Source organism: Corvus hawaiiensis, chromosome 17, assembly GCF_020740725.1.
Source record: "Corvus hawaiiensis isolate bCorHaw1 chromosome 17, bCorHaw1.pri.cur, whole genome shotgun sequence".
In the NCBI taxonomy this organism is placed as follows: domain Eukaryota; kingdom Metazoa; phylum Chordata; class Aves; order Passeriformes; family Corvidae; genus Corvus; species Corvus hawaiiensis.
In genome coordinates this window covers 5,125,032-5,148,632 of record NC_063229.1, presented here as the reverse complement: position 1 = coordinate 5,148,632, position 23,601 = coordinate 5,125,032, and the positions used below count along the sequence as shown (strand labels likewise).

The 23,601-nt window shown below is 43.1% G+C and overlaps 1 protein-coding gene across 11 annotated transcripts in view; it reads right to left on the bottom strand.

Moving 5' to 3' along the window:
• Positions 1 to 23,601, bottom strand: part of PTPRT (protein tyrosine phosphatase receptor type T) — a 431,252-nt gene that overhangs the window by 133,400 nt on the left and 274,251 nt on the right. For all 11 annotated transcript variants that reach the window (XM_048321536.1, XM_048321540.1, XM_048321542.1 and 8 more), the window contains exons 8-9: positions 21,282 to 21,578; positions 19,911 to 20,020 (exon numbers count right to left, since the gene is read on the bottom strand). In XM_048321536.1, coding sequence (XP_048177493.1) covers positions 19,911 to 20,020; positions 21,282 to 21,578 — 407 coding nt within the window. The remainder of the gene's footprint in view (positions 1 to 19,910; positions 20,021 to 21,281; positions 21,579 to 23,601) is intronic.

Here is a 23,601-nt window from a genome sequence, read left to right as displayed (position 1 = left end):
CAGACGAACTTTAAAATAATCCAATTTATTGTTCCGACTCCCCTTTTCGGATAATCTTGCTCTGCTGCTTCTTCCCTTTCACTAATGAGATGTAAAATCAGATGAGTCTGACTAGCTCCACCTCTGCTTTATAAATAAGGAGAAAAACCTCCATAAAGAATGTACCTCGACTCTTTGGAGACTCTTTTGGAGTGCTCTCCCTTGGCAAGGGGCTCTCCAGGAGCACCACATGGAACATGCTCTGGTCTCTCCTGCTTGGTGCAGTGCTCTGCGTTCCCTGCTTTCCCTGTAACTCCAGAAGTGTTTGGAGAGGGCAGAAGGGGAAGAGAACAGCTTGACTGCTCGGTGCCACTGTCACTCCGTGCCAAGGAAAGCCACAGTGCCGACAACTCAGCTGGACACAGAGCTGGAGCAGGGGCAGGGGCAGAGCAGTGGGGCCTTGGTGAGCAACCAGAGGAAGCCCTGAGTTTCTAACTTGTCCTGGTGAGGAGGTGACCAAGGTTAATTGCTGCAGATGCAGCCTTGGGCTTCCCTTGCTGCAAATCACAGAATAAAACTCAGCCTGAATGGCTCGGGCACTTTTCAAAGTGTACTTCATTAGATTCCAGTTATAAAGCACATTTAGAGGAGCACAGAACTAGAAATGGTGGATATTCTCTCCCTCTTTAAGACATTTCTCTCAGTACTCTCTCCCACACTGTCCCATATATCCAGTCACCATGACCCCGAGCTGTGCTTCCTACACTGCAGGATGACTGCAGCAGGGCCAGGGGAGGAAAAGGCAGGAACCCCCCTAAGGCTCTGATTCCAGACTTTTGGAACCCCAGGCAAGTACGTCAAGGACACTTAGTCACAGTGATTCATGCAGCAAATCATTCTGAATGCCACATTCTCCTTCATCCACCCAGATCACACTTTCAAATCCTATCATTTATTTCAATTTTTTTTTCTGGATGTCTGACACTCTCCAGACTATTTTAAAGATGACTAAAAAACAAGCCAGCTAGTGTAGTTAAATTTGCTGTACAGCGGTCTGCACCTTTGTAAGAAATATTCCAGGGGAACGGAAGTAGTCCAGGGGTTTCCACCAATTGAAATGGATAGAGGATATACCAACTCCTGTAGGACTCACAATACAGACTTCAAAAAATCTAAATGCCATCACTAGAAAAGGGATGTCTAATTGTGGTCAATCTTGAGTTGTAATTTCAGGAGTAAAAGCCCTTGATCAGTGCAAGCCTTTATTTTCTGATTGTCTCAAGTGATCCATGGTTTCAACCTCAAAGCCTTATAGTGGTTCAGCCTCAAAGAACATAAAAATAATTGCTTATTATTGGACATATCAAAGCTGTGAATGAAGTATTTTGCACACAGTTCTTCTAGCCTGATTTCAGGATTTTACAGAACCCTGAAATGAGTCTTCCAAATCTGGTAAGTCAGTTGAACATGGCAATAGGCTTCAAATAAAAAGTGTAAGAAATATTATGCTTACCCACACCTAAAAGATAAATAAAATACCTTCAGGTGGTTGCTGCCTAAACTTACCCTTACAAAAAAATATCAGGGCATTTTAGAGAAGGAGAAAGATCCTTTATTGACAATTTGAGCTACAAAGTCTAATTTAAATAGACTTAGCAGCTGCTTCTGGACTTACTGGAGTATTAGAGCCTTTCACCAATAAATATTCAGGCTCTGAATAGCAATAATGAGAACACAAATTTAAATGAGACTCAGCTTCAGCTCCCACGTCTAAAACACAAGGAGAGTGGCATCAAAATGTAGCAAATTAGAGTGCAGACACCTGGTCCTGAAAAGTCATGCAGAAAACTTAGTTTATACTGCTTTGCCTTATTTCTCATCAAAATAATTTGGAGGCTTGAACACGAAACTGATTTGTGAATTCACTGGGGAGCCAGAGAGTCATCACACAGTAATGGAAAGGCAGATTTTTTTATTGATTCAAATTAAGGGTAATTTATTGAAAAAAAAGCCACAATTTGCATGAAAGATGCTGCCGAAAGACACAGCAGCCTAAGTGTGTTTTGATCTATTTGACTCAAACACACACACAGAGCCTGGTGGGCGCAGAGAGCAGCAGCTCTGCAGTCACTCCCTCAGCATCCAGCAAGATAAAACCAATTGGTCCTGAGCCTTTGCTCTGAGACAGCTCAATCCTTTGGCACTTCAAGTCTCCCCCCCTCTTTTATTCTATCACGAGTGGTCTGGTCATTCTCATCCTCTCTGACCCTTCCAAGCAATTAAATCTAATTTTCCTCTGGCTTCAGTAGGTCCCAGGACCCCCAGTCAGTGGATTTTGTCCTTACAGAATCATGAGGTTGCCCAGCTCTTGGAAACAGAGAGAAGACCTGAACTATCCCGGGGAGATCAGTTTAGCACAGGGAACATCTGAGTGTAGGTTCCAGAGATAAAAGCATTGGTGCTTTCTACATCACAACCATTTGCCGAGGGAAGCCTATTGCTCCATGGGGAAGCTGCTCAATTCTTCCAGGTTTGGCAGTTCTCAAACCTAGATTGAATCTTCACAGATAAAACTGGACAAACTGCGATACTGGAGAAATTACAGCAGGCTTGGAGCAACTTGGGGCACTTGTGTACATTTCCTAAACTAAAACTTCATCTCCTTTTCAGTGCCAGATTCCCTACAGCCAGAGTTACAGAGACAGTGCCATGGGCTACTAATCCCAGAGTTTAATTGGAGTGTGGGTGGGACCAAATGGGCACTGCCCAGGCTCCCCAGGGAATGGGCACGGCCCCGAGGCTGCCAGAGCTCCAGGAGCGTTTGGACAGCGCTGCCAGGGATGCCCAGGGTGGGGTTGTTGGGGTGTCTGTGCAGGGCCAGGAGCTGGGCTGGATGATCCTGTGGGTCCCTTCAGACTCAGCTTATTCTCTGATTGTATCCTCATCCTTCTGTGGCAAGGAATGAGACTCCTGTGTGACCCTAACCCCTACCCAGAACTCTGGATTCCCTTCCCAGCTCTTGAGACAACCAGGCCATTTCTTCTGCAGCTCCTCACTACAAAGCCTTCACGTTTATGAGGAAATCTGCTGGGAACAGCCAAGTGTAAAACACCAAGAGAGAGACACGGACATTTCCCTGCCTTCACCACATCCCCTGGCTGCTGTCCCTGTGTCACACCACAGCCGGGTTATCAGCCATGGAATCTCTCTAGCAGGCTTTTTGTGCCACAGCTCACACGTTATTGATCTCTGGGAGCTAAATTTCCCCAAGGGATTTAAGCCAGTTTCCATCTGCGTGAGCACACTTGGAATATTTGGGGATTTGAGAGAAGCAATTGCTCTCCCCAAGCCACAGAGTGGCTCCTTTAGCACATTCCCACATTTGCATTTTTCCATTTGCATATGCACAGTTTAATACCAGAGCAGCACGTAAACAGGACTGTTAGTTTTATGAAAATCTGACTTTTGGGGGGAATTGCTTTGTGGAAAACAATAGTAAAAAGCAGGATCCAAAGTAAATCTTACAGTGAAGGGGAAAAAGCCCCACTTATTACAAGACTAGGAAAACTGCATGAAATGCTGAGGAGCCTCTTACAAAGGCAAATTATCCCACGGCGTAGATGGCAAAGGGATCATTTACATTCCCAGTTCGTAAAAAGCAGTGATTAATACAGCTAGAGAAAATGTAAAATTTAATGAGTAACTGAAGTGTTCAAACAAACTGCCAGTTTAATAAAGCAGAATGACAGGGCCAAAGTGTTGGGAATAAAATCCCAAGGTTCTGTTAGCAGAGAGAAAATTCATGGATCGAGTGAGAAAAAGAAAAGGTGATTTAACATCAAAGGAAATAATTACTCTTCATCTAAATAATAATTAGAAAGAGCATTTATATTGTCTTTTCTTCCCCTCTGTCTCCAAAACTCTTATTTATTTTAGTTTACATACTTAGCTAATTAAAGCTCTAAAATAATATAAATTTTTATGGGCCATTTCTGGAGAAAACCAGCATTACTAAAAACAGTAAAAAAAAAAAAAACAAAAAAAAACAAACCAAAAAAAAAAAAAAAAACAGGCCCAGGCATGCTGAATATTGCATCAAGATTCTATTAGTTTTCATGGTGCAATAAATTTTTTTAAAAATTGCCTCCTGCTGAACTAATTACGATCTTATTTTTAAGCAATTTTTAAAAATTACACATGGATTGCAGAGTTTCACTCTAAATGGCCTGAATTTAGTAATAACCTGCATTGAAGTTGGCAAAGAAAATACTGAACCCAACAAAGGGGGAAACCTTCCCGACGTTGGGCTGTTTGTGAGAGCTGTGTTTGCAGAGCCCTTGACCTCTGCAGCTCCAGCCCTGCAAATTCACTTCCTACTCCAAGTGCCAAGCTAGGTCCAGCTCATCCCCTGTCTCTCCAGTGTTGGCTGTGCAGGCCAAATGTGCCCTGTAATTTTTTTTTACCCCGTTTCTCTGAGCTGTGTCACACAAACCCAACGTGAGCAGCTTGTGACCAAGGGTCAGGGAAGCACAGGGTGCTGCTGTGCAAGGCTGGCAACAACTTCTCACTGAGAGCTTTTCATTCCTCACCATGTCCAGCTGAAAGGTCTGTGAAAAAGACAGTCCAGCTCCCTCCAGGTGTATTATTTTACTGAGATATTTCTCACAACTGCATCTACCTTCCCAAACAACATCCACCTACTACGTCCAGGCTATGCACTATGGTCACAAATAGATCCATGGAGAGCTGCTATTAATAACCTGCATTTTGCAGCTCCAAATACTCATCTCTTAAGAGTGAGAATGGTGAGACAGATCTACCCAGAGCATTGGAAAAGTCAGGATGCCCTCTGAAAACCTGCCCATCATGGAAAACAACTTGACCCCAAAATGCTGACGTGAACAGATGCAAGACAAGGCAGAATTAAATCTGTAGGAACCCTTTTGGAAAGTACCACTTGGCATTCATGCAGCATTGTCATCATACCCTCAGGATCCTTCCTGTACTTAGGAGCTCCTCTATGAGGATACAGCCAGGCATTTTCACTCCAGATATGTTTATCCTGTTGGAAGTATGGTACAATGAGTACTCCGAGTGGGAAGAGAAGTAATGGAAGTACAAGAGCGCAAGCCACACTGGCACAAAGTCATTATTTCATAGGCTCTGATGTCTGCATGACCTGCTGCTCACAGAACTCATCTGCAGAGAGAGGACTCTTCCCATCTCACAGCGAGGACTGGCTTAGTTTCAGACACTGGGAGGTTTCTGGGCTTTCTGTTCACACTTTTTCACTCCCTGGTACAGTTACTTTTATTTTTACTGTCACATCGGCGAAAATCAATGAACTGAGAACACAGCTGCTAGGAACACTTGTTAGGGACATTTGGATACAACACAAGGTCCCCCACTCAGACTCTCCCTTTGCAGTGTCTGTAACACCCAAAAGAGGCTGAGGAAATAGCAGTGGACAGGGACCACAGCTACAAACCGGGGGAAAGAAAAGGGAAGAAAAGCCAGTTTTAGTGAAGAGACCCTGAGATTAGCTCAGCTGGTCAGAGCCTGGTGCTAAAAACACCACAGTTGGTGGTTCAACCCCTGTGTGGGCCAGTCACTTAAGAGTTGGAGTTGATGATCCTTGTGGGTCCCTTGCAACTCAGGATATTCTGTGGTTCTGTGAAACTGATGATCAGACTCCAAGTCTGCTGTTACTAGATGAGTCTACCATCATAATATTTAGAATTTGGATGCAAGTGCACCCAAAAATTCAACAGCCCAGGCAGTTCTTGCAGCATGTGTGTCCTGAATGAAAGGGATGATCCCAGAAATCTCTCTAGAAATCAGACTCAAGTCAGATTTACACAGATATCTGCAAAGAGATTCGGCTTCTTGAGCTACAAAACTTCTCTAGCCATCAACTCAGCTTCCGAATTTTGCAAAGAAGGCAGGAACCCATCAGCTCTTCTGTGGTCATCTCTTGTCCCTGCCTCAAACGTGTGACATTGGCTCCTGAACACAGCAGGTTCTTGGCAGGGATGTTAATTTTAATTTAATAGCAGAAGACTGCATTGATGCCTAGCCAGAGTCCCAATCCACTGAAGCGTATTTCCCTCTAGGGGCTTGAGCATGAAAAGGAAAAGCTGCTGAACAGAAGGCAACCTATCTTCCTCTACATTTATATCCAGAGACATATCTGCCTTCAACGGCAAGTAGGAAAAACAAGTGTCACCTCAGAGAAGAGCTCTGTCACCTCATCTGTTATCTTCCTCAACAAAACAATGGCCCTCTGAGGGGCAGACAAGCCTGAATGGGTTGTACCAGATTGTTTTTAGCTGCAGGCAATATTTATAATCACTAATTTATATGCAGAAATATTTAAAAATAGTAAATTTAGAGACTGTCCTATTGGTAAAAGCTGCACAAACCATGTCACAGAGTGTTCTGCCCAAATCCTGCATCCCTGCAGGTGAGAACAGGATGCAGAGGAAAGTGGTCTTCCCATAAATTAATAGTTGTCCTTTTTCAGTATGAACTTCCAGAAACATCAGCAGCAGGAGCCATCACATCTTCTGAAGGCAAGTAGACAAAAAATAAAATGCATCTCTATCTTCTGAAACGCCACCTCTTCCAACAGTTACTATGGAGCATGACAACTAATTCAAAGCTTTTGAATTGCTTTTGCCGTTCTTTTGCTTCCCTCTACCTGGGGAGAAGGTAGAGACATGCACTGCACAGGATGCCAACGCTTGGGTGCTCAGGGGCAGCACATCTGCATTTTGCTGGGCGGACTCACAGCAAGCAGGGCTCCTAAAGGGATCAGTGTCATCCAACAGGAACATTTCACTGCTTAAGAGCTGCCATTATTTTTCTCGCCTACACTGACACAGCTCATAAGTTTAGAAAAGACCTGTAATGGACTGGTGAGAACTCTGAGATCTCCTGACCAGATGGCAATCCTGCCAATCTCCTCCAGGACTCAGCCTGCCCAGCACAGTAACACAGAGATCAGCAAACTCAAACCACAATCTCTTACCCACCTGCACACACACTGGCAGCAGTGTCAAATCACCGCTGCCCAGGTCTGTACAATAAATGTTACTGTTGGTACAAAAAGGTGGCTTTTTCCCAAAAGCAGCTGCTGTCACTCCTAAAAGACCCACTGTGAGAGCAACAACTGGAGAGTTATTTTATTTCTGTACTTATCTAATTTCAGACAACACTGAAACACCAGTGTGGAACTGCAAACAAAACAGATGCACGTTCAGCCTCGGCAGATTTCAAATCGTCTACCAAAACTCTGTTAGGTTTATCTTATGCTTAATTGATTAATCACAGGCAAGACTTCCCCAAGCAGAGTGTGCTCCCAGCACATCATTAAGGATTATGTTCACAGATACTCTGTTTAGTCAGCACTGTGTTAAATCCCAGCAAATAACTTGGTCACCGAGATGTGCGTGGAGCCCGTGAGGGAGGGAAGCTGCTAAAACAATCATGTAATGACGTGAAAAAGCAGTGGGTAAATGGCACATCTTGGTTTTTCCTGGGCAGGAGTGCTTCACTAGGGCTTCCTCTTTATCAGATTTGCTGGGGGAAAAAAAGAGTCATGTTTTCCTATTAGAAATGTCAGACACACTGACACAGTTTTTCTCTCCTGCCACTGAGGAGCTCAGAGCAACAAAGGAAAACACCAAGATCTCCATGCAGCAGGCAGAACTGCAGCTCATCGATTGTCATCCTTCCCTTGACAACTCCTGGCAAACCACTGGAGCTGCAGAGAATTTCTTGTGGTCCAGAGAGGCCGTTCCAAAGTCCCACAAAGTCCACTGTCTTTATTTAAACCTGTCAGCAAAGCAGCCAGAAATAGATGTCCCTCTGCTGCCGCTGCAGTGATTACACAAGTTAAACTAGTAGCAAGTAACAAGGGATTTCCCCAAAAGTCTTTCACAAGCAGCTTTCTTGGTGCTTATTATCATGACAGAGGAAAAGGAGAGTCTGAGAAACTCAGCTGACAGCATGGCAGACCTTTGCCTCAGGCAAAGCAGAACGAATTCCCCTCGTTCCCAAGGCAATGCAATTTATAGCCCAGGGCTGTGTCTCATTACTCCTGCCCAAGCCAAGGTTGCTACAACTTGTGTCACTCCAGCACAGACTTGGCTCTTGCTGGCAACTCCTCTGAAAGCTGAAGCCATGGGTTTATCTAGCTGGAAACCTGTTCTCTGCTCTAGAGAGAAGTTTGGAAAGAAGACAGAATGCTTCTGGAATGAGGGGTGTTAAAAGACAGGTTTTATAAAATATAATGAGAAACAAAGATTAGAGTGTGAGGGAAAGGACTGAGTTGCAGCCACCAAGCAGCAGTGATTGCTCAGCTGCTGCATGGATGGGTTCACAAAGTTCATCCGTAATAAGGATGATGGGCTGGTGAGGATGTAGCTTTTGTCTGGATAACCTGAATAATTTCTAATTTGTCTGTGGCCTAAATAAGAAAATGGCAAGTTAGTAATGCTGTATATGCAATTTTTTTCCTCTTTTAATTTAGTGCAAGTTCAACAATGTCACAAAGTTAAATAGCTCAGAAAAACCTTTTGGCTCAGTGGAAAAAGGAACTTATCAAGCACTAAAAGGAAAAATATTCTAGACAGTAACATGCAGGAGTTCTGTATGCATGACTTGTGTTTGGATTTCTCTTCTCCAGTAGACAAACTAATAATTATTGAGCAGCCACAAGGCCCTTGTGCTCTGTGCAAAAGAAAATAAACAAATAAACCTCACCACTTCCCATCTCTCTGCTGCCAGGGCTGCAGCCATGGGAAGAGCTGGACATCACCCTCACATGGCACCTGTCCTGGGCAGGAGCTCAGGGAAGAGAAAAACCCTGAGCTTGCCCTGCAGTTCGGGGGACCACATTCCTGACTCTGGAAAAGCACCAAAGTGTGGGCTCTAAGGAAAATCACTCATTCTAAAAGACAACATAAACTTGGGTAGAAGAACCTTTTGCTGTTTTGGCAGGGTGAAGTTGCTTTGTTTTGTTTCATTATTAGATATTTTCTAGCTTGTGTCCTCTCTCAGAGTTTCTCTTCCAAATATGGGCCTTGTAAAAGCATTTTAAGGATGACAGCAATAGCCTTGCTTTTCTTGATTCCCTCCTGTGAACTTTAGAGTTGGCTCAAGAAAGCCCAGGGATTAATTAATCATTTCCATCAGAAGAAGGGTTTTGGACCTAAAATTCAGAGTGACCCTGAACTGGGAACCTTTCAACACAAAACACAAAGCTGTCAAGACATGTTAAACCTTCCAGGGACAAGACTCAGGTGTAAGAAAGAGTTCCTAGAATTTTCACTGGTGAGCTGATTTTGGATTTGTTTTGAATGAAGTTTCACTATTTTTGAAAGACCAAAATATTCCTGAAATGAGGGAATATGAAATGGGAATTAAATTCTGTCAACACATGACCAGATCTTTCTTGCAGGTGGGTGGAAAAGAATATCCTTCATTGTTGCAGGACTGTGCCTTCACAGCATCTTTTTCCCAGCTCCAGAGAGGAGTTGACTCCAGCATCCAAGAGGACATTTACAACACACTGGCTGGGTTCTCCTTCCTGTCAGACCTTCATGATTCCTGCAGCTCTTTGATCACCACCTGGTCATCACCACTGCTGGCTTTGTCATTCATCCTAGCCCCCTTGTAGGCAGTCAACAGTCTGGGCATCTCTCTCCCAAAGCACCACTCTTCTCACTGGATGATTGGGAAAACAAAACAGGGCTGGCTGATGCTGCTACGCTCTCAAATTCTGATTTCAAGGTGATTTGTGTTCCTTTCCTCCTTGGTTTGCTGGGATGGGAGGGGATACCAGAAGCTCTTTTTGTGCCTGGAGCCAAACAAGGAATTAATCTGCCCAGCAGAGTGTGTGCTCTGGAGTGTAGGAACGTCAGGGGGACAATCCATTTCATGGTTCCATGAAGCTGATTGAAACATGATTACACAGCAAGCCAGGGGCTCTTTTCTGAGATTCCCCAATCGCCCGTGCTTCTTAGGAACAATTATTACTGCAGGTGACTTCAGATTGCAGATGGATTTAGGTTCAATCTTATCAGGGAGTTTCAGACATTCTGGGGGAGGAGACTAAAGTTAATTGCACCAAGTATGACACAAAGCGAGTAATTTGAAGGAAGTTATCTTCTAATGACAGGAAAGAGTTGGTGAACAGGTTAGTGAATGATCCTGATCCTTCTCCAGTGCTGGAAAAGTAAAGAACTGAAGAATGTATTTTATGACCAGATGAATGGGGACATTTTCCATCTTGAAACTCAGTTTAAGCCAGGCGATTATTGCACTTACATCCTTCCCCAGCCCACTAAATTTCATCCAGGAAACGGGAGGAAGCAAAGACCTTTCATTTTTCCATTCTTGTGCTACTTTTTTTGGGATAAGGTTAAGGCAGAGTTAATCAGCATTTGCAAGTTATATTTAAGGCTGGCAACACGTGAAAGACTAAAAGCCCTGCAGAATGAAGTCCTTTAACTGAGTCACAGCACAAGCCCAGCATGGCTGGTAGGAGTATAAAAAGACAGAGCGCAGCTATTCATTAGGAATGAATATGGAATTTAACCCAGGGAGACCCCGGGAATAAAAGAGGCCCATTTGCTCCCTGGCCTATTTACTGAGAGCCACGTAAACACGGGGGCAATTAAACCTGAATACAAACACAGACAGCACAGCCAAGGCAGGATACAACATGCTCCTGCACCCAGTTTTGCCCAGGACAAGGGACAGCAGGTCTGAGAAGCCTCCTCTGCTCTCCTTTTGCATAGACTCTTTCTTCCTGTTCATATTTCCTTGGGATGTTATTGCTTTTTGTTTTCTATAAACAAAGCCAAGTTTAATGTCTGTGAGAAAATGAGGAAGAATGGACTTGGTAGCAAAGCAATTGGGAGCGCCTCAGTAATGTATTCAGGCCATTAAGGATTTCATTAGGTTTACTAAAAGGTCATTAATGATAAAATATCTTCCTTTATTTTACCTACTTTCTAAACATTATAGTCTATTCTGCCATTCAAGCTTGCACCCCACTGACATTAATTAGCATGCTATATATTAAGGAGAGCTTTTAATGAGCTGTTATTTCGTATGATTTTATTGGAGAGCCTCATTGTTCAGCTTAATAGCAGAAAATGACAACTATAGAAATTGCTTTGATAGGACTGCAGCATGGAGGTGGTTATTCAATCTCCATGCTTGCTCCTCAGTTACTCCTTGATGCTGAAAGCTCTGCCTGAAACACCTCACTGTGGTTTGCCATGGGTGCAGGAAAAGCTGTGGGCAAAGAACAATCCCCAAACCACACAATGGGGTGTGACCACCATCACACACAGCTTCTGTGTCTGCTGCACACCAGAAAGCAGCAGGAGCAAGGCCCACGTGTGGACAAAATGGTTTGGCCACATTTATAGATCAAATATCAGTCTTAGCTCTTGGTGTAGCTGACAGTTGTGAGATGGTGTAGTTTTAGTCACTTGAATTGTAAGCTATATGTCTGTACTTTTTCTCCAAGTGTCTGCCTCACAGAATGCTTTGGGTTGGATGGGACCTTAAAGATCATCCCATTCCAACTCCCTGCCACCTTCCACTAGGCCTGGTTGCTCCAGGCCACATCCAAGCTCACCCTAAGCCACTTTTCCCAGTTTCAGACTGAAGCAGGTGAATTGAGAACGAAAGGAAATTTGTTCTCCCTGTGCTAAAGCCTTCATCCTTCTGGCAGCCATCCCACCCCCACTGCCAGCAATCCCACCTGGACAGCAGTGAGAGCAGGGATCAGGGAAACGTGGTAATCAACAGGGAAGAGAAAAGGAGAAGGAAAAAAGGAGGCAAAGGACTCAAAGTGACAGAAATTGGTAAGCGAGCCGGGCACAGAAAACTAAACCCAAACTCATCGTGTCCACTGGATGGCAGGATCATAAAGACTGGCTCTAAGACACAAGCACAAAGGACAGCAACAAGGTGAATTTCCCAGAAGGAATCGTGCATCCACACACACACACTGCTTCTGAAGGTGATGCAAAGATCACCTTGACTGACTTCTCCCGTTACAAAGTTCCTCAGTGGCATCCATTAACAGGATGAAGCCACCACCACAACTGAATTATTCAGTCATATATATTTTCTAAATTAAACAATACTGAAGATGAAACAGTGAGAAAAAAACCCCCAATAATCTAGGAAGGAAGTGTAAACATGCATCTGCAGTTTGCTTTCAACTTAGGTAACTGCTACATTCTGGTAAACAAAATACTGCAAGATGTGCAAATGGAGTTGTTAAAGAGCCTTGTAGTACTTTAACTGCACAGGTACGCTGCCACGTGAAAAGATGAGATGGAGGAAATGGGATTAAGGATCAGCTGTTCTCCTGGATGAGCAATACAGAGAAGAAAGAAGAATAGACTGAAAATGTATTTTTTTTCTGGGAAAAAAAAAGCTTGGAAGGCAGAAAGTCAAGATGCTGATGTATCTACAAAAGGATGCTTTAAAATTGAACTTCATTACAAGAAAGAATAAGTTGGAGGTTTTTTTCAGTTATAATTTATATTATTATTATTGGCTTAGAAAAAGCGCAACGTGCACACTAAAATAATTCAGCTCCTTAAAAAAAAACTGTTGTTGTAACCAAATGTCTTCTCATTTGCATGGGATTTATATCACTGCATTTCTATTGGCTTCAAAAGAACAATAAAAAGGTAATCAAAGAAATTGTTGTGCTCAAGGGACCACATTATGCTTTTATTTCTGAAAAGCTTGATCAAGCAATTTTTTTTTAAACACTTGATTCATTCTATTTATAGCACAAGTATGCTACTCACCTGGAGGTTGTCATGCATTTGAAAAACCCTGACGTCTGAGTTTCTCAGAAAAACTCTCTCATTTTCTCCCTAAGATGTTACTGGAAACTATAGGATTTTAAAAAGCATCATTAACAAATGCTCCCAATTTAAGCACATCTTGCAAGTAACAGCAAGTGAGTAACACACAATTAAGAATCCTGTATAATTTAAAGAAGTTTGTTCAAAAGCTCTTTGCGGTGCTTGTTCAGAAAAGCATCCCTAATTAGGAAACCATTTAAACATTCCCTAAGCTTATAGTAACTGGGACGGGATGGAGAGGAACAGGAGCTATAACATACAGCAGGCTCTTTCCAACAGGGAGTAACCCCTGAGTAAACCCCCAGCCTGCATCTGGAGCATGCTCCCTGCTGCTGCCCTCCTTAGCTGGAGGAGCAGGAGCAGCCAAGCAGAGCCATCACCCCGGGACGTGCCATGCAGGCAGAGCCCAGCCTAATTCCTGTTAGCTCCCCACAGCAGCCTTAAGTCAACACAGCTCCAAGTAACCTCAGTTCTGCCACGGCATTTGATGTTTCTAAACGTGATGGGGAAAGAAAACCGTCGTGTTTCACCAAAACAGCAGCTGCATTTGTTGCCCTCTGTGTTACTGCACACAGGTAAATCGCGCTTTCCTTGCAGCATCTGGGGAGCCACCTTAAATGAACGCCCTGTGTGTGGCAGGGGGGTCACTCAAGCACATCCTCGAATTCTAGTGCTGACAGGGGAGCTTATAAATCCTATTAATTTATTAAAATTAATTAAACAGCATGGGGGGGGGGCAGGGAAAGCTCTCTGTGGGATGCCACTGGTTGTGGGGTGGGGGGAAAGATATTTCCTGTGACCTTGTGATCCTCAAATTTCACTGGAAAGCTGTCTGAGTCCTGCCTTGTTCCAGAAACAGAGCCACAGGATCTGTGACTAGCACAGCATCCCAAGCTACTGAGAGAGCGAGCAACACTCAGATTTATCATCCTTCTCAATTGCCAACAAATGATAATAAATCAGTGCAATCAGCACTGTTCATTTCCCATATTCTGGCCTGAATCTTTATGAGGTGGAGCCCAGAACACCGGCAGCATTTAACCAACCTGTTCACCAAGTGCTCAGTAAATACCACAGTCAGCAGGCATAAAATAAACAATTTCTCTTTAGCCAGCCCAGCCCTCTTCCAGGGCCCTTCTGCACTAAGAGCCATAAACTCCAGAACTAATTGAGCTGAGTAGATGTGAACAGCTTTCCTTACATGTCACTGAGAGGGTGACACAGCCTCCTGTAGGGCTGAGAGTTTCAAACTTCAACAGACCATATTTGGCCACACACTTCCGTTGCTAGTTTAGATTATTAAAGAAGTCTAATTCAATACAGCACAGATGCAGCAGACCCCTTATTCTTGATGTAATTGACTTTCATGGACTCTGGACAAACAATAGACTACATCTTAAAAATCTGGTGTCAGAGGCAAACAGCATTAGTGCTGTGGATGAACAGAGAGTAATTCCCAACAAGGTCCCTGCAGATGAGTGATAAAGCCAGACCCAACATCCCATCTTTAACTGATCATTGCCTGCATTTTGAACACTTGACAGCCCTCCAGGATGTTCTGCTCATGTTCAGCTAAATGCAGCCCCAGCTGTGTGTGGCACAGCCCAGTGCAGCGAGCTGAAGTGAGAAAGCTCTGTCCCAGGAGCCTCCTGCATCCAAGGAATGCAATCGAGAAGCTGTAACATGATTGATTTTCATGGGAACATTCAAAGCCACTTCTCACTGAAGGCAATTTCTGAGAATTGTCATCTTTCCACTATTTCGACTGTAGAGCTTTATATAAATTGGTCGCAAGATTTTGTGGTTGTTGCTTTCCTTCTTGTGGGAGCCATTTTTCACTCTTTGGAACCAAAAAAATCCCCCCAAACCCTTTAAATAAACAAACAAATGACTAAGCCGAACTGAGTTCCCAACCCTTGCAGCTTTTTTCTGGGCAACCCCTTTTTTTTGCAACACCTTTTAGCTGGAAAGATTTTAATCCTAAAAAAAATCAAGTTTCCTGAATAGCTTAGAAAAGGACTATGAATAGAAATGGATGCATATCCCTGCATAGCTATCACACCAGATAATCCTGCTTTTTGTTATAATAAGCATGCACTTTCAGGGGTCAAGGGTGGAAGAAATTTGTTTCCGCCCTTTTATAAATACAGGCAATGCATCCCACAAATATTGACCTTATGCACGACACTCTAAAGAGACAGTTTGCATGTAACAACCTCTCCTGCAGAGAAAAAGGGAGTGAAGTGATGGAGAAGGAATGACATATTGGCAACTGGAGAGATGAAGAAGGGCAGACTGCAATTTTACATGGTAACTAAGAGGATCTGTAGCCTCTGAAGTGCAATTTAAACTCAAATCCACTGGGATTAGATGCACTAGGCTCCAAGCATCCCATTAAAGATCTGAAATTGTGTATGAAAGTCCCTTGTATTATTGTTCCTGGCATCAAAATAGAGATTTATAGCATTTCAGAAACAGTGACTGACAAAACTAGCTAGTTAGAAGCTGCAAACACATCCTTATTTTCCCCCCAAACCACCAGGGATTTAACAATCCTGAAGATGAGGACATAACTGATTACAGGACTGCACCTTACAATGTTTAAAAAGACAGTTTGCTGTTTCAACATTGCCTTTAGGCATGGCTCACTGAAAGGACTCCAACAGTCTGGGAGCCATTTTTCCAGCCAAGGAGCCGAATATTCGGGATCCACCCTTTAAATGCTGTTAGGATTGCAATAGCTCTAAGGATGCCTTCCCCCAGGCGATGTGACAGGTATTTCAGACAGCAAGGATAGGTGCTTGTTTTTTTTTCCTTCCAGTTTAAGGGTGAAATATTCTAAAACCTGACAATTCTGAGAAACAGAATACACACAAAAAATTTTATTTGTGAAAGCAAAAGCCAGCATCACTTACTGAGTGCCCCGAAAGCTCTCAGCTGCCCAAAGGAACAGCAAAATGCAGATATAAATAAATTTTATTTACACTTTCTAGATGCAAATTTGCACAAAACATACATCTAGGACAGCCTCATGTCATCTAAAAGCAGAAGAATTTTAGTCCCAAAGCTGGTCCATGACCTTAAATGAGATTGCTTGCCCTTGCAGCCCAATGAGAGTATAAGTCTGTTTGATGGTAGTTTGACTTTACACACACTTAGGAAAAAATAAATTAAAAGGAATAAATCTTTGTTGCATGTCTTTGTACACAAAGGCTTTGAAGCTGAACTCCCACATGGTGTGAGGACAATGAGCAACATTTGATTATCAGGGATTTTAAAGCAGAGCAGCTTTTCAGGACTGGTTAAAAAAAATGTAAAATAAAAATTTCAACAAGTTGTGGTGCTTTCAGTCTGCCAGGAGGCTGATTATGGGCAGGATTACTGAAATATTATTAAATTGTGCCACTCACAGGTTCCTCCTGGAGACAATAATAACAATAAAAGTGTAATAGTGCATCTTGCATGAGCATCACATGCAGAACCAACTGTGTGGAGCATTCTACCCAAACCAAGGTACCAGCAAAGCCCAGCTCCGCTGTTCAGCTGGCTGCCTGAGCACAGATTGATCTGCCTGCCCCCTGTAGGTACCTACACACCTTGAAGCCACCTGGGGGACCTGTTAGAGGCTTTAAGCTTTCCCTCTGTTACTTCCAGCAGCAGCCGGTGCATCTCCTGACTGGCTTTCCTGATGGACAGACAGACTGACACCTCCTGTCTCACCACATGCCTGTGAGCTTTGCTGGGTTCCCCAGCACCCCAGAACAATCTGTGCCATCCTCCCTTTCTACCCAGCTCATATCCTAATCTTTCCAGCACTGATTAACTGAATTGTAATTCCCGGAGCTTTCCAAGTTGCCTTGAACAAGAGGTTTCTGCTCCCCAGAAACAGAGTGCAATTAGAGAAGGATCTAGGCCTGCAATTACAAGGGATCTAAAAGGTCCCTCTGTTTAAAAATCGAGCTGTTTCTGTACCCAGTGAAACAATTAATTCTCAACTGAACACAGAGGGGGTTCAAACCACTTCTAAATGCAAAGCTCCTGCTTTGTTAAAAGGCTACAGTGGCATTTTGAAGGAAAAGTATCCATCAGAAGAGACTTGCAGAAGTCAAAAAGGTTCATTAAGGTCCTTCCATTTTGTTTAGGCTCTTTAGAAGTATTCAGTCCTTACGAAATTAGTGCTTCTGGCTGCCAAAAGACTTGCTGAAGGTTGTGCTGCTGAATCCCAGCCCAGTTGGCACCCAAGCAGTGGATATGAAAACTGCAACAGCAATTTGGGTTATAGGGACATCTGGCAGGGAGCTGCAAGGATGATTAGGGACCTGAGAAGAAAATCAGTCCCAAAGGGAAGCAAGTGGGATGTTAATAGAATAGACAGCGTGATTATTTCAGAGCGTTTTAGAAGCTTACAACAATTTTTTTTAAAACAGAATTAGAGGGAAAATACAATACCCAGATACAGTAAATCAGATTGTGATGGTGATGGTGAGGAGGGAACTATTTCCTAGGAGGAGAAGGTGGGGCTTTGTTTGTTTTTATTCGGAGGGTTTGTGCCCAGAGGGGTTCAAGAGACTTTCAGCTACACAATTCCCGAGTGTGAATTTAGCCAGCTACTTCCAGGTGTAATGCAGGACCTGACACCACTAACTCAAGCTCATAAAGTGGTACTACTTAATAAATACTTTGCAGGGAATTTTACTTTAATAAATGCTCACAGGCCTTTGTGTTTGTTTCTCCTTAATAACAGCAACACAATTGCAGAGCTTCCAGAGAGCTGCAAATTCACTGGAACATCACTGAATCTCCCAGGACAGAGCAGAATTCCCAGTGACACCAGTAACAGTGTACAGGAATTGTGTGGGTTCCATCGGCATGGATCCCCATGTTCCAAAAGGAGCAAACCACCCTGAGAGTGCCCTGGCCATCTCTCCAGGTTATGTGCAACCTGGACATATCTCCAGCTGATGGACTTGTCTCCGGGTTCCATGGACAGTGGAAAGGCTCTGTAGGAATTTTCATATGGAAGAAGGGACAGGAAAGGACAACATTTTCATTCGTGACAACCTCCAGGCACTCTGGCTCTCACGGTGTTTCTAGCACTGGGATGTTCATCCTTTTGGAGATGAGGGGGAATAGGAAAAGGAGGAAGAAGAGTTTGAATTCACCTTGACTTCTCTTTGTCTCCAGCTGCCAAATACGCAGAGAGTCATTATCAGAAAAGAAAAATTTGTTTGTGCCTCCGCTGAGACTTGAGCAATGATGTGACTTCAGGGGCAAAGGCACTGTCATGATGCATCACAATCCTGCAGGCAATAAAGTGTCTCATGCAGCTGCTCAGCCAGAAAAGCTACTCAGATTGCTGAAGTCCTTTCAACAAGCTGAGCCCAAGGCAATATTGTAGTAAGAAACTGCTTCTTTAAAAATTAAAAGGAGTTATTTCTGCATCATTTGCATCATTTGACTTGGGTTATTTTAAATATGTTCTATTGTAGGTCACCTATGTTGCCAGAAAAAAATGAACTCGTAACTGATTCTATTCGGGTTAATTCCTTTAAAATACACCCAGTTTTATTGCCTAATTCCTTACACAGACACCTTCAAAAACCATGAAATGATGAGGGTTAGTTCTGTTTTAGCACTGACAGATGATTTGCACCCTGCACATATTTCTGTAAGTGTCTCAACAGTGACCAACAATGACTCCACACTTAGTCAGGGATTTCAGCCCAGCTGAAATGACACTGAATTACCAAAAGGAACTTCTGTTCATCCGTTCAGTGTTGCTGTGTCAAACTCAGTCTGGCCTTTGTGAGCCAAATGATGACCTAAAAGCGAAGTTCAAGGAGAAAGTTTCATCCGTTGCTCATGCTGTGGTGTAAGATCTCAATGATGTTAAACCTGCTTCATTTTTTCCATTTGACTGTGACACAGAGAGCCAGTGCTAGCAAGGAGATCTGGGAGTGCCACGTCACAAGACATCCTGTCCCAAATGGAGAGACTGGATGGGAAGAGAAAACCCAGGGAGAACCTCATCGGTGGTGGGAGACCTGCTTTTTGCACCTGTGGCTTTTCTAAAGTGAGTTTGTACAAAAAGCACAAGAGAAAGTGAAATATTGCTTCTTACCCCTCTGTGTCAGAAAACGCTACACAAGCCACAGTGAGGGGTTTTATGTCACCATAAAAATAAAATTATGTTTCGCTTTCTCTAATCTTACGGAGGTGAATGCTGAACCCATAAACTGACACACGCTCAGCCAGCACTGGTGCACCACTTTCTGCTATTGAATCCAAGCGCTTTTACCTTCTCTTGTAGGACTTCTATTTCACACAATCCCCTAAAGGGTTCCTCCTTTTGCATTTCTGTTCCACATAGTTGGGCGTACACGACATTATGGAGAGTTTCACCAGGAGCACATGACAGCAGTAACACGTCCTTACCTTCACAAGAAACACCACCTCTGATACACTCTGGGATCAAATTTAAACATTTCTTTCTCATCCAGCACAGGATGGTCAGTGATCATCCCATAACCTGCTCTACACTTTGTTTGGCATCAGGGAAGTTGTTGGGATGGACAAATGTATCACTGAAACATTCAGAAAGAGCACTGTAAGATAAGATTTGATGTTTCCATTCTGCTGATATTGCCAGGAAGTGCTGTGACTGGTGGAAAGGCAAAAAGGAATCAGTTACAGAGTGTAGGTATAAAACCTAACAGTGTTTTACCTCAAGAAAGAAAAAAAGAAAGAAAACAGACCTTGGAGCTTCTGCAGAAGGAAAAAGGGCACCTGAGACACGGCAAAATGTGTGGCTCTCATTTTGCCGCAAATACTGGAAAGAAATCTTTCTCTTTCTTGAACTGGGAAACTTTTTTGGTAGAAGCAGACTATCTTGAAGATTCTTATCTATTTTAATCAGGCTTTTTATAGCACCTGCTGAGATGTCTCAGAGCTCAGGATTGGCTTAAACACACATGAAAAGGGCCCTGTGGCACGTATGCCTTGACAACAATCTGTTCTCCTCACCTCATAGAGTGTAATGATGCCATTTGTCTCATTTGGAGGCTTCCACTGAACGTAGATCTTCTCTTCAAAAGGTCCTCCTTGGATAGATTCCAAGGGAACAGGTCCAGGAACTGCAGGGAAAAAACCAAAACAAACAACAAACTCTGTTAAAAACTACCCCCAGCTCCAGCTGCACGTGAGACACCAAAAGGCCACCAGACAGGAAGCTAAATATTAAAAATAAATAAAATTAAAAATTAAAATCCCTCAAGGCACTACCATTACCAAGCTACTATCACTGTGAAAGGCTTATTTCTCAACTTCTGGTGCAAATAACAGTACCCTAATGTAACCACTAAGTGACAAATAAAATCAGAACCCATGAAAATATGACGCTAATTTCAGCATGATTTTATTCCAGTACAGCAGAGCAGCAGCAGGGAATTTAATCTGTCCTCCTCCACCCACACAATAGCAGAACTCTCCACCTAAACAGCCAGACTGCACCTTGGCATGGAGATGCTGCTGGGCTGCACACCTTTATCAATAGGAAAGGCTGATTTGCTTAGTAAAGTAATGGTGCAGGATTTAAATTTCATTACAGCTACAAGGCCAGCTCAAAAATCCACCTACTCCAGCAAAATTTGAATGCTGTAGGAGATAACCAACTAAATGCACTCCCAAGCTTGTCTGATAAAAACCCTGCTCATTTTTTTGAAATGTTTGCCATCCTTTTGTGTCCCCCATGTAATTTATTATTGGGCTGGAAGAGCCACTTTCAGCTGAGAGAAACTTAGGACAGCAACTTCTACAGTCCAGGCAGAGGAATGTAGTCCTTGGTCTGAAACAGCTCAGGTGGGATACCAACACTTTGAAGCTTTCCATCAGTTCTTCCAGAAAACTGTTCTTTTACATCCACAGCTGTTCTTTCATATCCACAATTAATTTTGCTTCTGAGATCTCTGTAAGATGTGATGTCCAGAAGATCAGCGTTAAGAAAAGCTATGCTCTGGAAAGGAAGGGATTGTAGCTTTTTTTGGGATGCCGCCTTCTGTGAAGGCACAAGAAAAATCAATAAATACTAGGATTGCATTTGCCCATATGATAAAGGAAGCTGCTGGGTGGTTCAGAACACAAAGAATTAAACCTACAGCTCTTTAATAGCTGCTCAGACTGGTGTTTGTCATGCCCAAGCACTTCAGGGATCTTTGCCCTTTCAGGAACGTGGCTGTGAAGTGGAAATCATTTAAACCTACAAGTTTTACACTCAAAACAGACACACTGTGCAGAGAAGATACACAAGTCTTGTGGGACAGGGGGTTACGTTGTTATTTACAACTGAAATATGAGTCTTCCCTCAAAACCCAACCACCCAACCCCACGACAACTCACCATCCTCCTCAGTCTGCACCACCAGCTCCTCGCTTTCCATTTTGCCCTCGGGGTTGGAGAGGGCCAACCTCAGCCTGATGGTCATGAAGGGCCGGAGCCCCCGCAGGGTGTAATGAGAAGAAGTTTGGATGAGTTCCTCTGCCTCGAATTTCTGCTGGTTGAAGACGTACTGGTAGTGGACAGTGAGGTTGTAGCTGTGGCACCGCGTCACGGCGTAGCCAAAGGGCTCCCACTGCAGCGTCAGCTGCCGCGAGCGGATGTCAACCACCTCCACGTTCTGCGGCCCGTGCACGGGATCTGGGAAGCAGGAGAAGAAATAGAAATAGAATTTGATGTTTAAACAAGGTGGCCATCCATTAATGCGCTTCCTCCCGTGTCTCCAGTGTCCCAGCAGCGCACAGTTCTGGGTGTTCTTGTCTGTGGAATGCATGAAGTAATACGGAAATGAGCGTCAGATCCACAACTGCGTTCTAGCTCCTGAGTTTTGCCTGGAAATGTTCTGCCGTGAGGACCTGAACAGTGGTCATGCTCCTGATTCCTGTGAGACTTCACTGAATCCAACAGTGGTGACTAGATTCCATCAGGTAAGGGGTGGGGAAGTTGCTCTTTCTTCATTTTTACAAAAAAAAATTTAAAAATAATAGTAGTTGATGGCCTACTTGACAGTGCTTAACAACCTTGGTGAGTCCTGCCTTAAGTGATGCAAACACACAGGAAATGGTCCCCGGGGAAGAAATGAACTCAAGTCTCTCAGCTTTGAATTCAGCTCCATGGCCCCTACACCCTCCTGCCACCTCCACACCCACTGTGCTCACACTGAAGCCCCAGGGTGGAAGAATCAAGACTAAGGGACCAACTGCTGGACTTCCAACATCCCAGTGTCCCCTCATCTGTTAAACTCTTGGATGTTCTGGCAATGGGGTGTACAAGCAGATCCTGCCACTCCTGGAGTAAGTTTTCTGAGTCATCTCAACCTTGTGCCAATAAAACTTTAATTTCAGATCATCTCCATGCCTTGGTCCCATCAAAGTTTCTTTGCTCTTTATTATTCTTTCTACAGTATCTGAGGTACACTTTGAATATTCATGTGGAGGAATCATTTTCACCTGCTGTTCCTTAATTTAACAGCCTAACTCAAACGCGCTGACTACACTCTGCCCTTTATATAAAATATAAATGCATGTGTCACTAGACGTGTAGATATAAAGAATGAAGGATGAGTGAGTAAAATCAGTGTTTGAGATAAGTCAGATCATAAAAATTCCACAGATGTTGGTTTGTTTATCTGACATTTCTTCAACTTGTATTTGCTCTTTCGCTCAATATATATCTGAACAAGGTAATCAGAAAATACGTAATTTCATATAAAGTTTCTTAACTTATAGCACAATTCAGGGTTCTGCCCACTTCTCATATTATCTCACGACTTCAACCTATTAAAAAAAAAAGTTTTCATGGGAACAAAAAAGTTGGAAGGACTTCTGAATACCAGTCACACTCCTTTGAGAGATAATTAAAGTGGGAAAAAACCCTTCTAGTAATTCTTGAAAGTAAAGCATGTACCAGCCACTGACTTCAGTCTACTCAAGCATAAGCAGAAAATACATTTTAACAACCTGTATATTCTGTATCACTGCTAAAAATCCCCTAAGGACTGGCAATGGGAAAGTATTCTGCATCTTTATATAGATACACACGTGTGCAGACTCTTTGGAAACAGGATGGATATTAAAAGACATGGGGTCTAAAGCTAGCAAATGGTTTAGGTTTCCCTATAAATCATGTCAATCCCTCAGCATCTAGAAAACACCTCTTAAATGTGAGTCTTTAACTCTGTGTGTCAAACAACAACAAAAAAGCTAATTTAGAAATTAGGAAATTTTTATGCAGAAATATACACATATATGCTTAGCGTTAGGTGCTAAGCATTTATTTTCTATAAATCCATGGAATTTGCAGATGAGCTGTACAGGTAAATCAGGTGAACAAAAGAATGGTTCTCTGAAAATATTCAGCTTCTGAAACAGTAAAGGTAATCCCCAGCCTCATTCCAAGATGCATCCAAAGGAAAGAAAACCAAAAGCAAATGAAGATATTTGCCCTACTGAACTCTGCGTTACAGCAAGCGCTGAGCTGCAGAGCCCAGCTCAGAATGTGGCTGAGACATGGCAAAAACATTTCACACCAAGACAATAATGCAGCTGAAAATGGCAATTCACCTCCATGTTAATGTTATACTGCCTTTTTTTTTTTTTTAATTACAGTTATTGTCTTAAAATCAGTCATGTTATGGAGTGAATCAGCAGTTAGAGGGCATTTG